Genomic DNA, 22,466 nt, shown 5'->3' on the forward strand with positions numbered 1-22,466 from the left:
GACATTCTAAGCTTTGTCACCCAGACTTGTGAAAACTTTGTCACAGAGATCCAGCAATTCCATGCCAGGCATTTTAAACATTTGTGTAAGTAACCTGAGCAAGGGGCTTCCCTGATGAAGGAGGAAACAGAACAGGCTCTATCTTGAAAGCAAGACTCCATCTTGGGCGGGACTGTGGACTTTGAGCTATATGCCCAGTATCTATGGAAGCGACAGACCAACTGGAAAACCAGGCCCCTGGAAGGAAAAGCCCCAGGCTCTCCATCACCTAAAAGAATACCCTAATTATCTGTGTAACCGAATAGAATCATACATTCTATTATGCTTATTGGGGAATGACCACAAGCCTATTGATAATTGTCCACTGTTAACTACCTTGGCCTAAGGCTTATGAATCACGGGTTAACTTTGATTGTACTTTTCTTTTTGCTTTGTTCAGGCTAGTTTCAGGGAATTTTGGGGAGGTGGGTTTGGGCACGTATGCTTAGGATATATAAGGTTTTCACAAAAACTGGTCGGGGTCCTTGGCTAAGAGGAGACTCTGCCTTGGGCCCGCCAGTGTAATAAACTGCACTCCACTATCTGCATTGTCCTTCTGAGTGTTTGTTTCCCAGAAAGCGTGGCTACAACACTGCTAGCTCAGATGATAAAGAGTCTGCCTGCAGTGTGGGAGACCTGGGTTCAACCCCTGGGCCAGGAAGATCCCCTGGAGAAGGGAATGGCCACCCTACTCTAGTACTCTTGCCTGGAGAATTCTATGGACAGAGAAGCCTGGTGGGTTATAGTCCATGTGGTTGCAAAAGAGTTGGACACTATTGAGCAACTAGCATTTCACTTCCATTTTCATTTTCAACTTGAGGTGAGGCTGCACATCAGAAAAGAGGCATGGCAGGGACTAGCTTTGTTTGGCTCAAGTGAAAGTCACTGCTGTTTGATGTTCACCCCTCTCTCATAGACCAATAGCCTTCTGTCAAAATTACCTATGAATCTTTGATGAACTACATTTTCTGGTCTCAAGAGCATCTTGGCCTGAGCCCAGTGGAAACAGGAAGTGCAGGTGGTCAATCCCTACTAGAAAAATCCTCAGACAATGATGGATGGACATTGGGTACTCCAGCTTTCTTGCCTTTAACTGAATAACCTGAAAGAGATTGTAATCAGTCTCTTATGAGACCCCAGTTGGAACTGGGTCCCAGCTGTCCACGGCAATAACTTAGTGTATCCTGTATTGCCCTTGAAACTGCAGCCTCTTTCATCATGATCAATGTAATTAATCATAATCAGTGCTGCATCCCTGATGGAAGGGCACAAAGACCAAGGGATGCGAGGCAGTGGCCCACAGACTTGTCCCTATTTAGTTCACAAGCACAGTCCCGGAATAAACCATGGCCTCTGGCAGATAAAGATGGCCCAAAGTAAACAAACAACTGTTGTGACAGATGTGACATCTTTAATAAAGAGGACTTTAAAAAATTTTTATTTATTTACTTATTTATTTGTCTGTGCCAGGTGTTAGTTTTGGCATGTGGGACCTTCCATCTTCATTGTAGCCTGCAGGGTCTTCTCATTGTGAAGTGCAAATTTTCAGTTGCGCCTTTGGGATCTAGATCCCTGACCAGGGGTTGAACCCAGGCCCCTGGCATTGGGAGTGCGAAGTCTCAGCCTCTGGACTTCCAGGAAAATCCCTAAAAAGGAATTTTTAATAAAAATCTTTAGCATTTGCTATGCAGATATTGTTCTTGCTGATGTTTTCTTTTAGTTAATTTCTATTACTGAAATATATCCAAAGCAGTTTTTGTTCAACTGGGGTAAGCAACAGTGCATCTATAAGGATTTTTACAAGGCTAGAGTGACTTTTTTTGTTTATTGTCACAATGTAACCTGAAAGAACTGTGACATTTTGACACTTCATATCACGCTGATTCAGTACATGGATCAATCATGTTAACCTGAGTGGCTAAGCAGAAAGTGTCAACTTTGCTGAATTCTCTGATACAACATATGTACATGGCAATGGTGAAAGATAAGGATCCAGAAGATTCAGGAGCTTCTACATTAGGGACATTTTTACCACGTTAAGGACATCTTTACATTTCCAATGGATAGAAACGTACTCAGACACCATTCCTGTGTCAAAGGAGAAACTATTTTACCTTGACCTCTTACCATTAAGAAAGCAACCTCTCTAGATTTTGGAGACAGCTCATAACACCCTTAAGGATTCTGATTTGATTTGTGATCTATTTACTAGGTGAGACTGAAGGTTCGTTGCTTTGATTGGGATGAAGAGAAGGAAAGAACTCTTCAGTAAGTTTAAGCTGAGGTTCAAGCAGCCCTGCTTCTCAGAACATATGGTTTGGGGGATACAAAAGTGTTCCTGGTGTTAACAGCAAGTAAAAAAAAGCTGGGTAGAGTCCTCACACAGTATTAGAGTCCCAGAGGAAACCCATAGAGTCTGCAGCAAAGAATGCAGCAGAAAACTAGCTACCATTCAAAACACAGCTTGGATTGTACGAAGCAAGAAGTAATAAAGTTGTACAGGCATAGCAGTAGCCCATTCCAACAGGATGGTATTTCAGGAATTGCCTAGGTCAGGGGTCTCCAACCTTCGGGATCTAACACCTGATGACATGAGGTGGAGCTGATGTAATAATAATAGAAATAAAATGCACAATAAATTTAATGCACTTGAATTTTCCTGAAACCATTCTCACCCTCAGTCTGTGGAAAAAATTATCTTCCACAAAACTGGTTGGGGACCACTGGTTAGAGCAACCATAGGGGCATAGATTATACAGTCGATTGTCCCAGGCCTCATTTTGCCTACCTCATTTAAATGACTGTCTTTCCTTCTCTTCACGTCAATGGCCTCAAGGAGGTTTGCTATGACCAAATAAAAGGGAGAGGTCAGAGCTCAGGCCTAGAAATGAATGAGTGATATTGCTATGTTGTGGAAGCTAAAATGTTGTCACATTACAGCCTTAAGTCATGAGTGAACTACAAAGATGGAGGCAGAGCTCTAAGCAGTGCATGTGGTCATCAACTTGATGTACAGAAAAAATTGGCAAGACTTGACAATCAGAGGCAAAGAGGTTTTGGGGAAGAAGCGTGTGAATACTCCCATGGAATCTGGCAAAAAACATGCGAATCTAATGGTTCATATTAATGGCCACCAAGGAGCTTGTATCAGGGAAGAGGAGGTGAGGAACAACAGGGCAGCTAGAGGTAGTGACTTCTAAAAACACTGATTGAGTGTGAGCAGAATCTAGAATGAATGGTAAAGGAGGAGGTGAAGAATGAAGGGACCAGCTGCAGTGGCAGTAATATATCTCCCTGTCTTGAATCCTTCCTTAGAAAAATTGTGAGAGGCCACTGTCTTGAAGAACTAGTGACAGGTCAGCACCAATGAACACAGAGAATGAGAACATCTGATAGTACAGGGGTGGCTGTCACAGAAGCTCTCAGGGCCCTGTCCCTGCTGCTCCCGCACTTTAACACCCACACAAGGGTACTCCTCTCATGGTATATAGCTAGTGGGAAACTGTTGTATAGTACAGGGAGCTTAGCTCCCTGCTCTCTGATGACCTAGAAGGGCTGGATGAGGGCTGTGGTGGAGGCTTAAAAGGGAGGGAATATATGTATACATATAGCTGATTCACTTTGTTCTACATCAGAAACTAACAACATTGTGAAGCATTTTTACTCCAACTAAAACAAACATCCATGCAGTTCTACTGCAAACTCCTGGGACTCTGCCTAGGAGTGCCCTCTAACCATGGAAGTATGATAGACTCATGGTTGGGACATGACTGAAATGAGGTATCAGTGGGATTAAAGCCTTGTGAAACATTTTTCAAGTTGTGGTGGACAGAATTTTGACAAGATCTTTCCAGTTCTTTTTATCATCACTTGGGTCTGTTCGCTACCATAGGCATATTTCTGATTTATTCTGGTGGCCGTCATTTTAATTTCTGTGCCAGAAGCAAACTATGTTATGTGAGATCTCTGCTTATGTGCTGGAGATACCTGATGTTACTGGGATCTCATTGGGTCTAAAATTTACCTCTATGGTTATTGTGGTATGTCGATAACTAGAGAGAACTCAAGGAAAGTCAGAGGCCAGATGTAAAGCAATATTATTTAAGACATGACTTGCCTAGGATATGAGATTATTTTTACAGTTATTTTCTTTTAGAAAGTTGCACAGAACCCTTTATGTTGCCTCAATGCAGGTTTTTTTTTTTTTTGTATAAAGAGTACATAAGATGAGAAGTCTTCTGGCATCAAAGTTTCCATTTATCTTTTTAGCTTTCTTGGTGAACTGATTAACTCTTTTAGATTTCAAATTCCAAAATGATCTGATAGAAATTTAACAACACAACCAAGAATGTTTAATTGAGACCTCAGTTCAGTCACTCAGTCGTGTCCAACTCTTTGCAACCCCATGGACTGCAGCATGCCAGGCTTCCCTTTCCATCACCAACTCCCGGAGCTTGCTCAAACTCATGCCCATTGAGTCGGTGATGCCATCCAACCACATCATCCTCTGTCATCCCCTTCTCCTTCTGCCTTCAATCTTTCCCAGCATCAGGGTCTTTTCAAATGAGTCAGGTCTTTGCATCAGTTGGCCAAAGTATTAGAGTTTCAGCTTCAACATCAGTCCTTCCAATGAAATTATTGCCTGTCAGCAATTTCTGTTCCCAAGGTTAAGCCTCTCGCGTTTTACCTCTTATAACCTCCTGAGCAGTTTCTGGATTCCCTGCCTGATCTCCTTGGTTCTCACACCATAAACAATGGGGTTCAGAGCTGGGGGGATGAGGTGGTGCAGGATGTTGAGCAGGATGGGGACATCTGGGGGAATCCTCTCCCTGGCCAGGTTAGTGATGACCAGGACCAGCAGGACTGTGCTGAAGAAGAGGATGAGGATGAAGTGGGAACCGCAGGTGCTCAGGGCCTTGGCAGCAGCTCCCTCAGCCTTGATCCTTAGCACAGCTTTCAGGATAAAAGAGTAGGAGAGAATGATAAGGATGAGGTCAGAGCCCAGTAGGGTCCAGCCTGCCACGAACTGGTAGAGTCGATTGAAGGCGATGTCATCACAGGAGAGTTTGGACACAGACAGGTTAGTGCAGATGCAGTTCTTGATGATGTTCTCCGCACAGTATCTCAGTCTGGCAGAAAGAATTGGAACTGGTAGTGAAGCAAGGGCATTCCGGGCCACTACAAAGATGATGGCTCTGGCCACAAATTGGTTAGTGATGATAAATGGGTAGTGCAGAGGCTTGCAGATGGCCACATAGCGGTCATAGGCCATGACCATGAATGTGCAGGACTCCATGGTCAAGAAACTGTTCATGATGAACATCTGGAGGAAGCAGGAAAAAAACCCGATAGACCTGAGGTCAAACCAGAAGATGGCCAGGACCTTGGGGATGACGGTGAGGCAGAGCACCATGTCCAGCAGGGAGAGCAGGCTGAGCAGGTAGTACATGGGCTCGTGCAGAGAGGCCTCCAGCCGGATGGTGAGCAGGAGGGTGGTGTTGGCCCCCATGGCCAGGAGGAAGAGGAGGCTAAGGGGCAGGGACAGCCAGTGCTGCCAGCTCTGGTAGTTAGGGAAGCAGATGAGGAGGAATTCAGAGACTGGAACAGCGGTGTAGTTGCTGTGTGAGGCCATGCAGCATATCCTGATCACACTGAAAATCCAGAGTCCTTAACATGTAGAATAGAACATATCACCAAGGGAAGTGTACGTTATAATTGTAGTAAAACTCAGGTTTTCACTAGAGCTCTGAAACTGCCTCAGTGATGTTTTAAAGTCATCATCCATCAACATTGTTCATCATTGCTGACATTTAACTAAAAACTTGCCATGCATGTGGTATCATACCAAAAGCTTTATACTCATTATATCACTTACTCTTTTAAAAACGTGTAAAAGTAACTAATATTGTTATTTTCATAGATAATGAAGGGAACAAGGAAAGAGAGGCTGAATACTTTGATCAAAATTAGAAAGTTAGAACATGAGCCACATTTCCTGGTGGCTCAGATGGTAAAGAATCTGCCTGCAATGCAGGAGACCTGGGTTCAATCCCTGGAGAAATGAATGGCAACCCACCCCAGCATTCTTGCCTGGAGAGCTCCATGAACAGAGGAGACTGGTGGGCTACAGTTCATGCTGTCACAGAGTCGGACATGACTGAGTAACTAATACACACACACACAGGAAAGCCAAACTGAAAACCAGGGGATCTGTTTCTAGAGCCTGTGCTTTCAGCCCCAGTACAAGATTTAGCCTCATTAAGCCCAATTACTTAACTCAGCTTTTCCTTCCCTCAGAGTTTACAGGGAAGATAGCTCTGTTCAGCTGATTCTAGAGAAGCCGAGCCCTCTGCTCCATACAATTGCACAGGGACTGACTTGAGGATTCTTTATTTTCAGTATTCAGGAAATATTGGATTAGAGGTGGAGCAGCCCTTTGCACCATCGAAGGACAACAATTTCTTCCAGCTCCAAGAGGATTTCACTTCAAAGTATGATGTTTATCATTTTCTTACTGGATTAACTGCTATTGCTTCTCTTTGTGAAATTTCAAGAGTGCTTTATTAGATTTGAGTCCTTTAGAAAAGACTGTGAATTTCCTATTCTAGTGACAGAGACAGTATTGCAAGGTACACCAGGAGGTTACCAAAGGTGAAATAGAAGCTTTCAATAGTTAGTGAGTTTTCAGCATATAAACTCAAATAGGGCTTACTTACCTGGTAAGTAAAATTATCCACGAATCCTTGTGACCAGGATCCAATTATTTCAGCATGTGGAATCTGTGTTCTGAAATTTTACCTGCTGTGATTCTAGTTGTTTTTTTCTTCTTTTTTTGGTGTTGGGTTCTGTGTTAACTCCCTCACTGCTAAACCGAAAGTTGACTGACCAACAGTAAGAAGAGTGACAACAATGGCTACAGCAACTGAAGACCGGGGCCGGGAGTCATGGAAGGATGAGAGAAGGAGCCCAGGAGACATACAATCAGCTGATTTGGGGTTACCGATTCTGCTCATGTATCCCATCTGACCAGCCTCTTACAGGAGAATGAATTGTATATGAGAAGGTATCAGATGTTGGCTGCCAGAGAAGGAAATGAATGGTTTTTCTTGATCTAAAGAGTTTCACTGTGAATATCCTAGACTTTCCAAACATAGATTATGCAATAAACACACACAACTTTCTACTCAGTGTAGGACTTTAGGAAACCAAAGATTCGGGGGCTCAGGGGTCAAATCTGGGGTAAGGACAGCTATGTACTAGTTCAGTTCTGTATTTCCATTTGCAATTAGAGAAATTATTCTCAGTATGAATCAGAGAAATAAGGAGGATAGGAAACATACCTATCTCTTCTAAAAAGGGTTCTCCTTCTCAATAATCAAGTTCTAGATCCTCAGAGTGACTCAAACTATTTGAAAAATAAAGAAAATGATCAGTGCCTTTTCAGACCTGATCTTGTTTGGCATACAGATGCATAGCATGGATTAAGTAAAAATGATTATTTTCAGGGAGATTAACTAATAGAGAAAACTTGCCTTATAAACATGTATAACACATGTTATAATTGTGGTTATAGTAAAAAAGATCTTACAAGCAGTGGGAAAGAGACAAAAGTACAGGTGAATGAAGCGATGTTCTGTAGTTGAAAATTTGAGTTCCAACTCTGGCACTTATACTCATTATATGACCCTGAAGGCTATTTAAACTCTTTGGTACCTAATTTTCTTATATGTGAAACAGATAAATGATACTTAGCTTTGCTGTTGTTGTGGGGACAGAAAGGATCATTTCCCGAGATCCTATTAGCCCAGGGACATAATAGGCTTAGAGCATCTGAGAAGGCACATAAAGCGGTTATATTCATCTGGAGAGAGGGGAGGGTTACTCTTGTAGGCAATGGCAAGAGAAGAAAGGTCTGCCTAGGTGGATGTTCAGTAATGATTAATGATGAGGTATTAGGGGCCAGTAGATCCTAAGGTCTTTGTGGGGAGGAGGTAGGAGAGCAGGAGCATACGCAGCCATTCACAGCCCACCTGGCAGTAGGCAGTCAGGTACATCCTAAGAAATCAACAGAGAATTTGACACAAGGAAGTGTTATGCTACAGATGGGACAAAGGAGAACCACGCACCAGCCTTTTAGAGAGTCCTGAAGAGTTCCAAAGGAAAAGTGATCAAAATCTGAACACAGGCAGGTAGCTGGAGAAGGAAGAATATATTAATATTTGAGGGGTGAGAAGGACACCTAGATTTAGTGTAAGGAAGACTGAAGACACAAAGCAACTGGAGTCAAGAACATCATCAAAGGTCTTTTAACAGACACAGGGAAGAAATGTCCCTTTCAGACCTGTTGTAACACTGATATAGTATAGCGATAGACTTTTAGTCCCATCTTAGAATCCTTTTAAATTCCTCAATAGCTGGGACCATTTTTTCTCTATATACATATTCTCCTCAATGAAACTTAAGCCCCTTAATATGAGAAATGAGGATTTGTTGGCCATCTGGGGCATAGCTTTGATCTTCAATACTCCAATTTCATTAATTACTCTATTAATTCCCTTAGTTATACTCACAGACATACTTACAAAGGAGTGGTCATAGTGGTTCCTTATTCTAAGTGCTAAAGAACAAGACATGATCCCTGACAATGAAATGTTGAGAGTCTAGAAAGGAGAGACAAGTCTTAAATAACCCAAATGATAACAGAAGGTCTGAACCTAGCTATGATTGCCTAGAAACAGAGTGATCATCTTGGCTCACAGATGGGTTTAGACAAGAGAAGAAAGAAAGGTCCTGACCCAGCCAGGCACACGACCTTGGTCTTCTAGCCGTGATATGGATGGTGGCTTTGAGTCTGCAGTTGTTTGGGGTCAACAAACTTTGTATGGCCACAGGATCTAAGTGTGTTGGCAGAGTCGACATCTATATCAGGCCCTATTGGAAGATTTCATCTCGTTTTCATTCCAGGCTCCTGGACTCACCTTTCTTCATAGTCTCCTTCCTCACAATTTTCCTGGCCTCAACTTGGGACTTACCAGCTTCCGATGTTTGCACTGCCTCTATTTTTGGTTGTTGGAAAAAGTACCCGAACTGGCCTCTTCAAAGGCTCTAGAGGCTGATTTTATGGCCTCTGGCTCCTCTGTGCCCCTTCCATCCCCATTACTTTCAATGGTTGGTGACTTTGTTAGACATCTAGACCCTGAGGCCCTTTGGTCTATTTCCCAGGAGAGTATTTTGTAAAAGACTTAATTCAGCACTGTGAATAGAGTGAGAGAGATCAAAGGCTCTTGGGGAGTCTGAATAAAGAAAAAACACCCCAAGAAAAGAAGGGTATGAAAACTGAGTGATGAGAATCTTCTTTGGAAAAATTTCTATGGTTGCACCAGTGGGGAAGGAATAGAATAAATTACCCTCACAGGGAGATGAGAGTGATATCTCTAGTGATCAAAGGAGCAGGGGCCTCTAAGCAGCTTGGACTGTGGGCAACTGTGGGGGCCAGGAAGTCAGAAATGTTCTTTACAGGGAGGAAGGACTCGTTTCCTCTTATAATGGTGTGAAATAACCTTCAGAGTGCAACACAAGAAAATGACACTAGGTGGCAAATGTTGGCACTCTAAAATTTTCTTAACTTTATTCATGTAATTATTTTCTCTCCTTCTGGACTTAACTAGACAGATAATTAAGCTGGTTACCTGTGCTTTATCTACTTGAGTGCAAAACACATGCTAGATTATCCAAAGTAATTGACTGATCTTGAAAGTATGTGTTAATGGTGACACACTTTGGAGGAAGAGAGTATGAAAAAATAAAGATAGTCTTGGGGTCACAGTCAAGAGCAGAATAATTGACCTGAGGTTCTTATGAAACAAGGAGAGAATAAAGGAGAAAATGGGTGAAATAGAGAGAAAAGGAACTATGGAAAATAATGAAAGAAAAGAAAAAGGGAGGGAGGGGAAGGAAAACAAATTATAAGAAAGAAAAAAGCACAAAGATAGTGAATTAATGTTTTTACATGCATATAAAATTGAATGAAAAAAGTCAGTAAAATAATTACTGTTTTCAGTATTTTAGACAATGAAACAGAAATATGGGGAGTTTAAATTAATTGCTTATTTTGTGTGGCTGGCAGTAGCCTAGCCAGAATATTAAACCTGGCTTCCACACTTAAAATCTAGGTTTTTTTACACTGAAAGTGAATGCCAGGAAATTCTTCCTCAAGAGTATATGGCATATTGACCAATCTGTCACTCAGTGGAATGTAGGAAGAATCAGCCATGGTGATCATTATAACATGTGTATTATTTGGTGAACTAAACAATCTTTTTCTCTAAGAAAAGAAAATTGGTGCAAAAGGAATATGAAGTGATGACACTAAGCAAGGCAATATTATCCCACAACAGGAAAAAAAAGTCTCAGAAATATCTTCTCACTGATATTAGTTGCCTGGATAAATGTACAGAACTCCTCAGACATCTCTTAAGTCAGCAGAGTACCTAAACTCAGGCAGCCTGCTCTCACCTCAGCTGTGAGGAAGCAAGATACTCAGACCCATAAATACCACCACCACCTCCACTCTTGGCTCATTCTACAGACAAATCAATATTTACTTTTACAGGAGTGAGCACAGGTCTCGGGAAACTCTCAGCCTATTTCTCAAATAGGACACAGTTCTTAATTCTATTATAAACATCCAAGTAAATGCAAATTCAGTGATTTTGTTGAGGAAATTCATCAAGGTCTGTCTTCCTTAGGTATTAACTCCTCTAATCCCCTTCCCAATTATATCCCAACAACAGTGTCTTCTGACAGACAACAAACTGTGTAAACTAAAAGAGAATCCTCATTTGTTTGGATTAAATGTTGAACTCCTGATGTCACCCTGGCAAAATGGCAAAGCAGGTCTGCGGAGAATATTTAGATGGTCCTGGGCTGGGGTCTGGGTCTGGGGAGGAATTCACATCCCTGAACCGCGTCTGTTGAACTTCTGTCTCTGACATGCAGTTTATCCATACTCCAGCCAGTGCCTTCTCCTCCTTCCTACCACAGGTGAGGGGGATGATGGGAGGGATCTCAATGTGTCCCTCTGCTTCTCTCTCTTTTGTCTGAAATAAACATGGGGAGTTATTTAGTGAAGCATCTGGAAAAAGTAAACAAGAAGTAGATCAGGCTGTAGGACAGACAGTGTCTCAGTGAGACCAGAAGAGCCATAGACATATTCTATGTAGGAGACAGAGGTTCTCCTACCACTTCTCACCATTCTCACGCCATGGTTGGATTTTAGCTTGGCAATCAGTGTGTATAAATGACAGAGACAAGGTTAATTTTTCCACGCAGAGTTCTTTTTCCTCCTAAATACAAATAAATTTACATTTTCCAGGCATACTTGCAGTTGCACATGTGCTCAGTTGCATCTGACTCTTTGCAACCCTATGGACTGTAGCCCACCAGGCTCCTTTGTCCATGGGATACTCCAGGCAAGAATACTGGAGTGGGTTGCCACGCCGTCCTCCAGGGGATCTCCCCGACGCAGGGATCGAGCCCTTCGGTCCTGTGTCTCCTGCATTACAGGCAAATCTTTACCCAATGAGCAAACTTGGAAGCTCATACTTGCAGTTGTGTGGGGCTTTATGACTAAGTCTGGCCAAAGGAATGGCATGCGCCTCTTCCAGGAATGATTTTTACAACCTCCTCAATATCCTCTGCATTCTGTCTCTTCCTCCTTCTCTGGCTCATTGCAGATAATTCACTGGAAGACACAAACCAATAGAGAATAGTGGAACCATACAGTGAACAAGGCTAGGACCCTGAATGACTGGAAGGAAGAGAGCTTTCACCTTTCACATACACTGAATTCAATGTCATTAAAAAGTATAAAATTGCATTGTGCTAATTCACGGGTAAATTGGAATTGTTTGTTTTGACGGCTGGTAGAGAATCTGCTGGTCAATACAGGAGATGCAAAAGACGTGCATTCAATCCCTGGGTTGGGAAGATCTCCTGGAGAAGGACTGACAACCCATTCCAGTATTCTTGCCTGGAAAATCCCATAGACAGAGAAGCCTGTCGGACCACAGTCCATGGGGTCCAAGGAGTTGAACGTGTCTGAGTGACATGCCTGACTGAACACACATACACACAAACACAAGTTGGTAATTCTAGGGGAAAGGTTGAAAGAATTCAAAATAATAGTGTGTGTTTGCAGTTATTGATTTAATTTGATAAGTTGTTATGAGTAATAAATGAGCTTAACAGAAAGTTAGCTGGTTTCCAAGAAGAAATTAATCACAATAGATAAAGTTTATAAATACAAAGTCTTGTAGAATGTTCCAAGTACTTGGGAAGTCAAAGGTTAAGAGAAAGATTTAGAACGTCTTTGAGTAGCAGACTCATAAAAAATGACTCTGAGAAAAGACTAGATTATGTGAATCTCTGTCCTCTCAAGTCTGATAGCTTTAGATAGACACCTTTATGTAGAAAAGCAGTTGTCTGGGGAAAGCAAAAATACATAAAAAAGGAAAGAAAGTTTACCTAAGAAAAATCTTGTTAAGTTTTTAAGGGGTCTCACTGCTAAAAGAACATGATCTAGGCTTTTAAAATGTCTTTGATTAAAAATGAAAACAATCATTGATTTTAATATTTGACAGACACAGAACAGTCTCCAAATGCAATATCTGCAAAAGAAGTCACATTTTCCAGTGCCTGCTTCATATAAGGCAGTGGGGAACACTGAAGAGACACAACCCCACAGATGCAGAAAAAGGACATGGAAAGCAATAGCCAGGAGAGATTCTCCCAGAATCATATAAAGTGTGTAGTCAAGGGAACTTACCCAACTGTTAGAGATAAAAGTATTGCAGTGTCTGCCCCCAAAGTATTTCAGAATTACCACTGACAAGTTCCTGCTAAATGTATTCCATGCTTCAGTTCAACTGGGAATCTTTTTGTTTATGCTCCACTATTAGATGTATGGTAGGAGGAGGAAGATGACTCATCCAAGAGGAACTACATCAGGACTCGATGGAGATGACCACACACGCCTGGAGACCTTGGACTCTCTGAGGACACAGTGCCTAGGTGAGGGTTCTGGTAGTCTCATTTGGGAAGAGGTTATATATGCATTACATGTGAGGGTCTCTCATATCATTTTTCTTATTGTTTAGTCACTAAGTCATATCTAACTCTTTGTGACCCCATGGACTGCACCAACCTAGGCCTTTTTGTCCTCCATCATCTCCCAGAGTCCATTCAAATCCCTGTCCATTGAATCAGTAATGCCATCCAACCATCTCATGCTCTGCTGCCCCCTTCTCTCACCCTCAAGCTTTCCCAGCCTCACACTCTTTTCCAATGAGTTGGCTCTTTGAAACAGGTGGCCAAAATATTGGAACTTCAGCATCAGTCCTTTCAATGAATATTCAGGGTTGATTTCCTTTAGGGTTGACTAGTTTGACCTTATTTCTCTTAAGAAATAAATATTTAATCAACAGGCCTCTCCACCTAGATTTATGTAAAAATTCTGGCCAAGGGAATGACAGAAAAAAATGGTGTAAATCTCTCTTAAATTGAACCCCTAAAATATCTTACAAAATGCTGCTCACTCTCCCCCTTTATTTGCCTGACATATTCAGAAGCACCAGTGGCAGTCTGTAAGGGATTAGAACATGAAGGAGTCAACTAATCAAAGAAGCATAGGTCTCTAAATGCTGATGTGAAACAAAGCCCACATGTATTGGAATGGTATGTGGATGAGAAGTAAACTTTAATTGTTAAGTGTGTTAAGTTATGATATCTTTGATGTGTGATATCTTTGATGGAGAAATCAACTTTACTTACACTGAGCAATTCACTTTATGTTGGGTTGTACAGTGGTCTGCCTTTGCTATTTATAATATGGACCATGAAAAAGTCCAGAAAACTGCAAAACTATCCAGTTGAAGTCTAACAATGCAACTCACTCTTCAAAACTGTAATAGGAAAAGCAGATTTATGTAGCAGATGTGCCTAACTCACTCTTGACTTTGGCCACTATTAATTAAATGATCATTAGGAATTTATCATTTTGCTTAATTGCCTAATTGGCAAGGGTGGAAATAATGATAAGTCATGGGCTGTTTTGAACATAATCTTTCTTAAAGTAGCTTGTTTCTTGGTAACTGTCTGTACTAACCACTATTTTGTGAATCACACATATGACACTTGATAACTAATTTTTTGGTTGGAAAATGAATAAATGTTATTTTTATGTATAGCCTCTAGTCAAATATTACTAATGTAAAATCTTATAAAATGTTGAGATATATTTTATTTATGAATACTTGACTCATGTCATTGATTTGATATTGACTTTTCAATGTCAATAGAGAAAAGGAAATCAGAGTATAAATTGTCATATATATCTTTTATTTTTTAAATTAACCATTAAAATTCCCAATGGCTTTTGATCATGAAATACAGTATTTTCTTCTTTGAGCTATCCACTGTCCTTCCTCTACTGTTGGAGATCCCAGAAATTTTTATTTCAAAGTTGTCAATCTCCTTTCAAACACCAAGCCTACTTAAGTAGAATCACTCCAGTGTTGCTATTCTGGTTAATAGCCACAAGGAGACACTGTTGAGTTGCCAGCAATGAAGCCTTTGATGGGTCCTTTTGGAGAGCTCTGACAAAACGTGGTCCACTGGAGAAGGGAATGGCAAAACACTTCAGCATTCTTGCCTTGAAAACCCCATGAACAGTATGAAAAGACAAAAGATATGATACTGAAAGGTGAACTCCTCTGGTTGGTAGGTGCCAATACACTACTGGAGGAGAGTGGAGAAATAGCTAGCTCCAGAAGGAATGAAGAAGCTGAGCCAAAGTGTGAGTGTGTCTGGTGATAAAAGTAGTCTGATGCTATAAAGGACAATATTGCTTAGGAACCTTCAGCATTAGGTCTATGAATCAAGATAAACTGGAAGTGGTCAAACAGGAGATGGCAAGAGTGAACTTCGACAATTTAGGAATCAGTGAACTAAAATGGACTGGAATGGGTGAATTTAATCCAGATGACCATTACATACACAACTGTGGTTAAGAATCCCTTAGAAGAAATGGAGTAGCCATCATAGTCAACAAAAGAGTCAAAAATGCAATACTTGCATGCAATCTCAAAAATGACAGAATGATCTCTGTTCATTTCCAAGACAAACCACTCAATATCACAGTAATCCAAGTCTATGCCCCAACCACTAGTCCAAAGAAGCTAAAGTTGAACGGGTCTATGAAGACCTACCAGATGTTCTAGAACTAACACCAAAAACTGATGTTCTTTTCACCGTAGGGAATTGGAATGCAAAAGTAGGAAGTCAAGAGATACCTGGAGTAACAGGCAAGTTTGGCCTTGGAGTACAAAATGAAATAGGGCAAAGGCTAACAGAATTTTGCCAGAGAATGCACTGGTCATAGGAAACACCTTCTTCCAACAACACGAGAGATGACTCTACACATGACATCACCAGATGGTCAGTACCAAAATCAGATAATTATATTTTTTACAGCCAAAATGGAGAAGCAATATATAGTCAGCAAAATCAAAACTGGGAGCTGACTGTGGCTCAGATCATAAACTCCTTATTGTAAAATTCAGACTTGAATTGAAGAAAGTAGGGCAAACCACTAGGCCAGTCAGGTATGACCTAAATCAAATCCCTTACAATTATGCAGTGGAAGTGACAAATAACTTCAAGGGATTTGATCTGATAGACAGAGTGGCTGAAGAATGATGGATGGAGTTTACAATATTGTACAGGAGGCAGTGATCAAAGCCGTCTCCAAGAAGAAGAAGTGCAAAAAGGCAAAATGGTTGCCTGAGGAGGCCTTACAAATAGCTGAGAAAAGAAGAGAAGTGAAAGGCAAAGGAGAAAAGGAAAGATATACTCATCAGAATTCAGAGTTTCAAAGAATAGCAAGGAGAGAAAAGAAAGCCTCCTTAAGGGATCAGTGAAAAGAAATAGAGGAAAGCAATAGAATGGGAAAGACTAGAGAGATCTCCTCAAGAAAATTAGAGATACCAGGGGAATATTTCATGCAGAGATGGGCACAATAAAGGACAGAAATGATATGGACTTAACAGAAGCAGAAGGTATTAAGAAAAGGTGGCAAGAATACACAGAGGGACTTTACAAAAGAGACCTTAATGACCCAGATAACTATGATGGTGTGATCACTCACCTAGAGTCAGACATCCTGGAATGTGAAGTCAAGTGGGCCTTGGGAAGTATCACTATGAACAAAGCTAGAGGAGGTGATGGAATTCCAGTTGAGCTATTTCAAATCTTAAAAGATGATGCTGTTAAAGTGCTGCACTCCATATGCCAGCAAATTTGGAAAACTCAGCAGTGGCTCCAGGACTGAAAAAGGTCAGTTTTCATTCCAAACCCAAAGAAAGGCAATGCCAATGAATGTTCAAACTACCACACAATTGCACTCATCTTACACGCTAGCAAAGTAATGCTCAAAATTCTCCAAGTGAGGCTTCAGCAGTACATGAGCTGAGAACTTCCAGATGTTCAGCTGGATTTAGAAAAGGCAGAGGAACCAGAGATCAAATTGTCAACATCTGTTAGATCATAGAAAAAACAAGAGAATTCCAAAAAAGTTACTACTTCTGCTTCATTGCCTACACTAAAGCCTTTGGCTGTGTAGATCACAATGAACTGTGGCAAATTCAAAAAGAGATGGGAATACCAGACCACCTGACCTGCTTCCTGAGAAATCTGTATGCAGGTCAAGAAACAACAATTAGAACTGAACATGGAATGATGGACTGGTTTCAAACTGGGAAAGGAGTACGTCAAGGCTGTATATTGTCACCTTGCCTTTTTATTTAACTTATATGCAATGTACATTATACGAAATGCTGGGATGGATGAAGCACAAGCTGGAATCAAGATTGCTAGGGAAAATATCAATAACTTCAGAAATGTTGATGACACCACCCTTATAGCAGAAACTGAGGAGGCACTAAAGAGCCTCTTGATGAAAGTGAAAGAGGAGAGTGAAAAGGCTGGCTTAAAACTCAACATTCAAGAAAACTAAAATCATGGCATCTGGTCCTATAACTTTATGGCAAATAGATGGGGAGACAATGGAAACTGTGACAGACTTTATTTTCTTGGTCTCCAAAATTGCTGCAGATGCAGTCATGAAATTAAAAGATGCTTGCTTTTGAGTGGGGGGGAAACTTTGAAAAACCTAGGCAGCATATTAAAAAGAAGAGATATTACTTTGTCAGCAAAGGTCTGTCTAGTTAAAACTATGGTTTTTCCTGTAGTCATGTATGGATATGAGAGTTGGACCATAAAGAAGGCTGAGCGCCAAAGAATTGATGCTTTTGAATTGTGGTGTTGGAGAAGACTCTTGAGAGTCCCTTGGACAGCAAGGAGATCAAAGTAGTCAATCTTAAAGGAAATCCATCCTGAATATTCATTGAAAGGACTAATGCTGAAGCTCTAAAACTTTAGCCACCTGATGTGAAGAGCCGAGTCATCAGAAAAGACCCTGATGCTGGGAAAGATTGATAGGAGGAAACGGGGATGATAGAGGATGAGATGGTTGGATGACATCACCTATTCTATGGACATGAGTTTGAGCAAGATCCAGGAGATGGTGAAGGACAGGGAAGCCTGGAGTGCTGCAGTCCATGGGGTCGCAAAGAGTCAGACATGACTGAGCGACTGAACAACAACAACAAATGCTGTTTAGACACCCAGATTCCCTGTCCTGATGTCCCACTCTGTGTCTCTGAGGTCACAGTTGTCATCATTAGCATCCACATGCTTGGAATATATCCTAAGCAAAATATAGCATCAGATGTACTAAGAGGCTTGCAAACTCCACTTTATGATACATGGAATGCATAGTTTTATTTCCTCAGCAATATTTAGCTCTTTGTTTTTAGTCTTGGTCACTAGGTTAGATTCTTGTTTCCTCTAGATATTTAATTCCCAGGTAACCTGTTGCTCTCTCTTGCTACTGGATCTTGATTAAAATTTTCTCTGTTTCTCAATACTGTTCAATGGTTTCAGATCTTTATTTCTCAAAAGGACCTGTGTTGCTCATGTAAATTTCTTATGCAAATATGGCAAACCTGCAAACCAGGGAGTGAGGTGAATAGTTTTGATAGGTCCCACCTTACCCTTCTCTGGTTCTTAATACAACTTCTTCCAGAACAACTGAACCATAGTCAAACTATAATAGCAAAGCAACTCTTCATAGATTTTCTCAGTTAAATTGACAAAAACAACTACAGTCTACTAATTTAAAATACATCTAGTTAATACTAAATCTGGCCAACTAAGACTGTGCTAAGAGGACTTTTTTTTTTTTTTTTAATATTATTGAAACTTCTTGGCAGTGTTGGATCTGCCCTTTAAGACCTGGTTCTTTGAATAATCCTGGCCCCGTATTCCCATTCCCTTTACCTGTATGTAGAATCACCTGAAACCTTGTCTTAGGACCATTTTGTCCAGTTTCTTGAATCACCTTCCCTGGTTTTGACAATTCTGTGAGAACCTGTGGTCCTCTTTAACCTCTCTCCTTAGAACCAGAGCAGAACGACACTCATATTTAGGGACTGACTTCTGTAGAACTGGAGATCTGTTGTAGACACTATTTGTCAACTCTACATTTATACACTTCAGTATTGTAAGTAAAGGAATGTTTTCTGAGCCCCTGCATGTGCCAAAATTGTGCTAGTTATCATGAGGAATGACAACTGGTATATGGAATCCTATATCCTTTACAAATCCTTAGAACAAATTGGTAGTATCTATCCCTGTGAACACTGACTTTGAGTCAAATTTCTCATAATTGTGTTGCTATTTGCATTGATTTAAAGATTCTGTATCTTCTTCTCTATTTTCTGATTTTGTCATCAGAATAACATTAATTTTCTAAATGATTTTGAAAGATTTGCAAATTTGTTAATATTGCAAATGAGTTAATATAGTATTAATATAAGAAACATGACAAGTTATCATGGCTTCTTACCATCTTACTGGGGCTTCCCTGATGGCTCAGGGGTAAAGAATTCACCTGCAATGCAAGAGATGTGGGTTCAATCCCTGGGTAGGGAAGATCCCCTGGAGGAGGAAGTGGCAACCCACTTCAGTATCCTTGCCTAGAAAATTCCTTGGACAGAGGAGCCAAGGGGTAGCAAAGAGCTGGATGAGACTGAGCATACACACCATCTTACTTGGATGAAAATCTGCAATAACCTTTTTTGTCATCTCCCTTCATCATTTTGATCTGTTTAGTTTTTTAAAAATCTTGTTTGTGTCAATATTGTAATTTCTATGTAGAAACTGATCATTTGGTCATTTTTCTTTATGAATTTACACAAAGTATCATTTTTTTAAGTTTACCACCTCTCTTTGTTTACATTACCACAGTCCCATTCTCTGTTTATTCCTTGCTCACTCTCTCCTGAATTTTAACCAGGGTCCCATTTCCAATTAGAAGCCAACTGAATGTTTCTGCAGTTCCTAGAATACCCAAAGAAATCAGTTATACCATCTAGCTTCCATACTCAGGTGAGAATGACTTTGTGTTAGTAGCTACTCTCGTGCATTCTGCCCTAAAGCTAACCATTCTGCCTCATGCCCTAACCAGGACTGTAGGGCATGTGGTTTCACTGAGTCCTCAAGCCCAGAGAAAGCACTCTTAACTCTTTAGGCATTATAGCTTTCTGACTTAAAGGCTCTGACCAAGGTCAGGGTTGAGTCCCTGCAGACCCCCAAGCAGCGGGGTCATCTGCAGCTAGAACCAGTGACTGTAGAGGAGGATTGAAATTAGTAAATTAATCTACATGCACCAGAAGTAACAACCACACCAGAAACACATGCGTTTATTTTCAATGTTTCTTTGTTTTTAGAAGCTGCAAAGATGTTCACAACAGTTTTTTTTTTTTTTTAGTTATTTTATTAGTGAGTATACTGACACTCAAAGAGCTCTAAGTGACAAACTCAGGTAAACCTTCCAGTCAAGGACAGAGCCTGAGTTTAAACCTGGATCTCATGACTCGTGCATGTCCCTTACCACTGAGTCCTGCTTGACTTTCATGAAATTCATCATTTTTATAGTCATGGACTTCAGCTTCTGAGCTGTGAATAACAAGACCATGAGAAAGAAAATTATTTAAGGTACCGGGGACATGACTTTTTCAAACCTTTTTCTCCCTTTAAGAATTTTGTAGCATCAGTGGGATTTCAATGTGAGAATTTTTGATGTACTTTTCCTGTGGCAAAAAGTAGAGTGATTATTTTGGAATCTTTGAGCTATGCCTTCCAATGGGGATATACAGGTTATGACTGATGGGCAAAAAAGTAGTGTGACTGGCTTGTGTGGGAATGCCAGAGGAGTTTAATGAAAATATTTCCAGTGTTTACTACTGCTTTGATCTTATTATTATCCCACTGATGATCATGGAAGATTTTCTTGGGGCTAAACATCAATAGCTTTTTGGGTTGAGCATCCTAAGCACTCGCTCTCTTATCTGCTTTGTCCTGACCCCATAGATGATAGGATTAAGGGCAGGAGGGACAACCACATATAGATTGGCCAGAAGTATGTGGATGCAGTGAGGGATACTGTGGCCAAAGCGGTGGGTCATGCAGGAGAAGAGTGCTGGCAGGTAGAAGGCCAGCACGACGCAGACATGGGATCCGCAGGTGCTGAGTGCCTTGAGCCGTGCATCCCAGGACGGCAGGTGGAAGACTGCTCTGAGGATTTGGACATATGAAAATCCAATCACAGAAAGATCAAGGTATCCCACAGAGAAAGCAATCAAACCATAGATTACGTTGACCCTAATACTGGCACAAGACAACTTTGCCAAACCCATGTGTTCACAATAGGTGTGGGGGATGATCCGGACTTCACAGAAAGGCAGTCTCAGGATAAGGAAAATAAATGGAGTCACAAATAACAAAGTCCTAAATATGATGACTATGCCAAGGATAGCTATTACCTTATTGGTGAGGATCATGCTATATCTCAGGGGGTTGCAGATGGCAATGTATCGGTCTATGGCCATGACTGTCAGCACCACAGACTCCAGGCCAGTGCATATGTGAATTGTGTACATCTGTGTGATGCAAGCACCAAACACAATCTCCCTGAGATTGAACCAGAAGATGCCCAGCATCTTGGGGATGGTGGCTGTGGACAGGCCAAGGTCAGTGAAGGCTAACATGGCCAGGAAGTAAAACATAGGTTGGTGGAGGCTGCGTTCAGTCTGGATCACAAACAGGATGGTAATGTTTCCCAGGAGAGCTATTAGATAAACTGCAAAGAAGGGGAAGCCAATCCATATGTGCACGTCTTCCAGCCCTGGAATCCCTATCAGAAGAAAGGAAGAAGGATGGAACTGTGTCTTGTTGGGGTGCAGCATATCTGTTTGGAGTGGTTATAGATACATTGTTTGCAGTTTTCTTGCTTCCAGGGAGACACCATAACCTCTTTCAGAGCATGTCACCTGACCTGTTTTCTGGAAGAATAGAAGATCCACTCTTTAATTTCATAATACAGCTGAGGAGACCTAGAGACGGAATATGAGGCAGAATTAAAAAGACATTCTCACTTCAAAGTATTTACCTCACCAACATAGAAAACCATGTGGAAAATTTCCAAAAAAAAGCCATTCTTCACTTGTATCTTTTCCCCTTCACTCTTTAAGGAAGAAACTGTATATGACTATAAAATAACAAATATTGATTGTTAATTATATCTATTAATCATCATGTAAAGCCTAAACAAGATGGTCTGTGTGTGTATAAAATCATAGGACTTGTATTGATATAGATGGTTTAGGGGAATGATACATTCTTTCAAGAGAGGCCTGAAAAGAAGATGGTATGTGGATACATAAACAACAAGGTCTTACTGTATATCACAGATAGCTATATTTAGTATCCTATAATACATGATAATGGAAAAGAATATGAAAAAGACTTACAACATTATAAATCAACTATAATTTAATGAAGTTTTTTTTTTTTTTTAAAGAACAAGGAATTGCTAAATGAAAAGAGAAAATGGTATGTGGGAGAGAACTTAGTTAGGGTGAGGGGTGGGCAGCTGGTGTTTAGATCTGAGCCAAGGAATGAAATTACGAAATTTTGACGTATCAGGAGACTAATGTATAATTCCAGCAAAATAATAAACCTTCTCAGAACTATAAATTCTTCTAAGTCCAATCACCAAAATAATTCTTAGTCTAGATTTAATGAAACACTATCCACAGAGCCTTCCCCAGCTGGCTTATTTCATGATTATTTATTATTTTTGTTATTTTCCAGAAGTCTATTTATCTTGCTGTTATGCTAGTTATTATTGATTATTAGTGTTTTTTAAAGTATAGTCCCTGGGCCATGGGTATCAGCATCATCTAGTA

The 22,466-nt window shown here is 40.7% G+C and overlaps 2 protein-coding genes across 2 annotated transcripts; both read right to left on the reverse strand.

Moving 5' to 3' along the window:
* Positions 1-4,729: 4,729 nt before the first annotated feature.
* LOC122695907 (olfactory receptor 56A4-like) lies at positions 4,730-5,671 on the reverse strand. Its single transcript, XM_043905808.1, has one exon. The coding sequence runs from the start codon at positions 5,669-5,671 to the stop codon at positions 4,730-4,732; it is 942 nt and encodes a 313-aa protein (XP_043761743.1).
* Positions 5,672-20,522: 14,851 nt separating this feature from the next.
* LOC122696064 (olfactory receptor 52E5) lies at positions 20,523-21,470 on the reverse strand. The gene has a single exon (XM_043905823.1). The coding sequence runs from the start codon at positions 21,462-21,464 to the stop codon at positions 20,523-20,525; it is 942 nt and encodes a 313-aa protein (XP_043761758.1). The 5' UTR covers positions 21,465-21,470.
* Positions 21,471-22,466: the final 996 nt, after the last annotated feature.

The sequence above is a fragment of the Cervus elaphus genome, chromosome 1, assembly GCF_910594005.1.
Source record: "Cervus elaphus chromosome 1, mCerEla1.1, whole genome shotgun sequence".
Classification (NCBI taxonomy): Eukaryota; Metazoa; Chordata; class Mammalia; order Artiodactyla; family Cervidae; genus Cervus; species Cervus elaphus.

Coding starts and splice junctions, on each gene's coding strand:
- LOC122695907 (XM_043905808.1), bottom strand. CDS start 5,671: ATGGCCTCACACAGCAACTACACCGCTGTTCCAGTCTCTGAATTCCTC.
- LOC122696064 (XM_043905823.1), bottom strand. CDS start 21,464: ATGCTGCACCCCAACAAGACACAGTTCCATCCTTCTTCCTTTCTTCTG.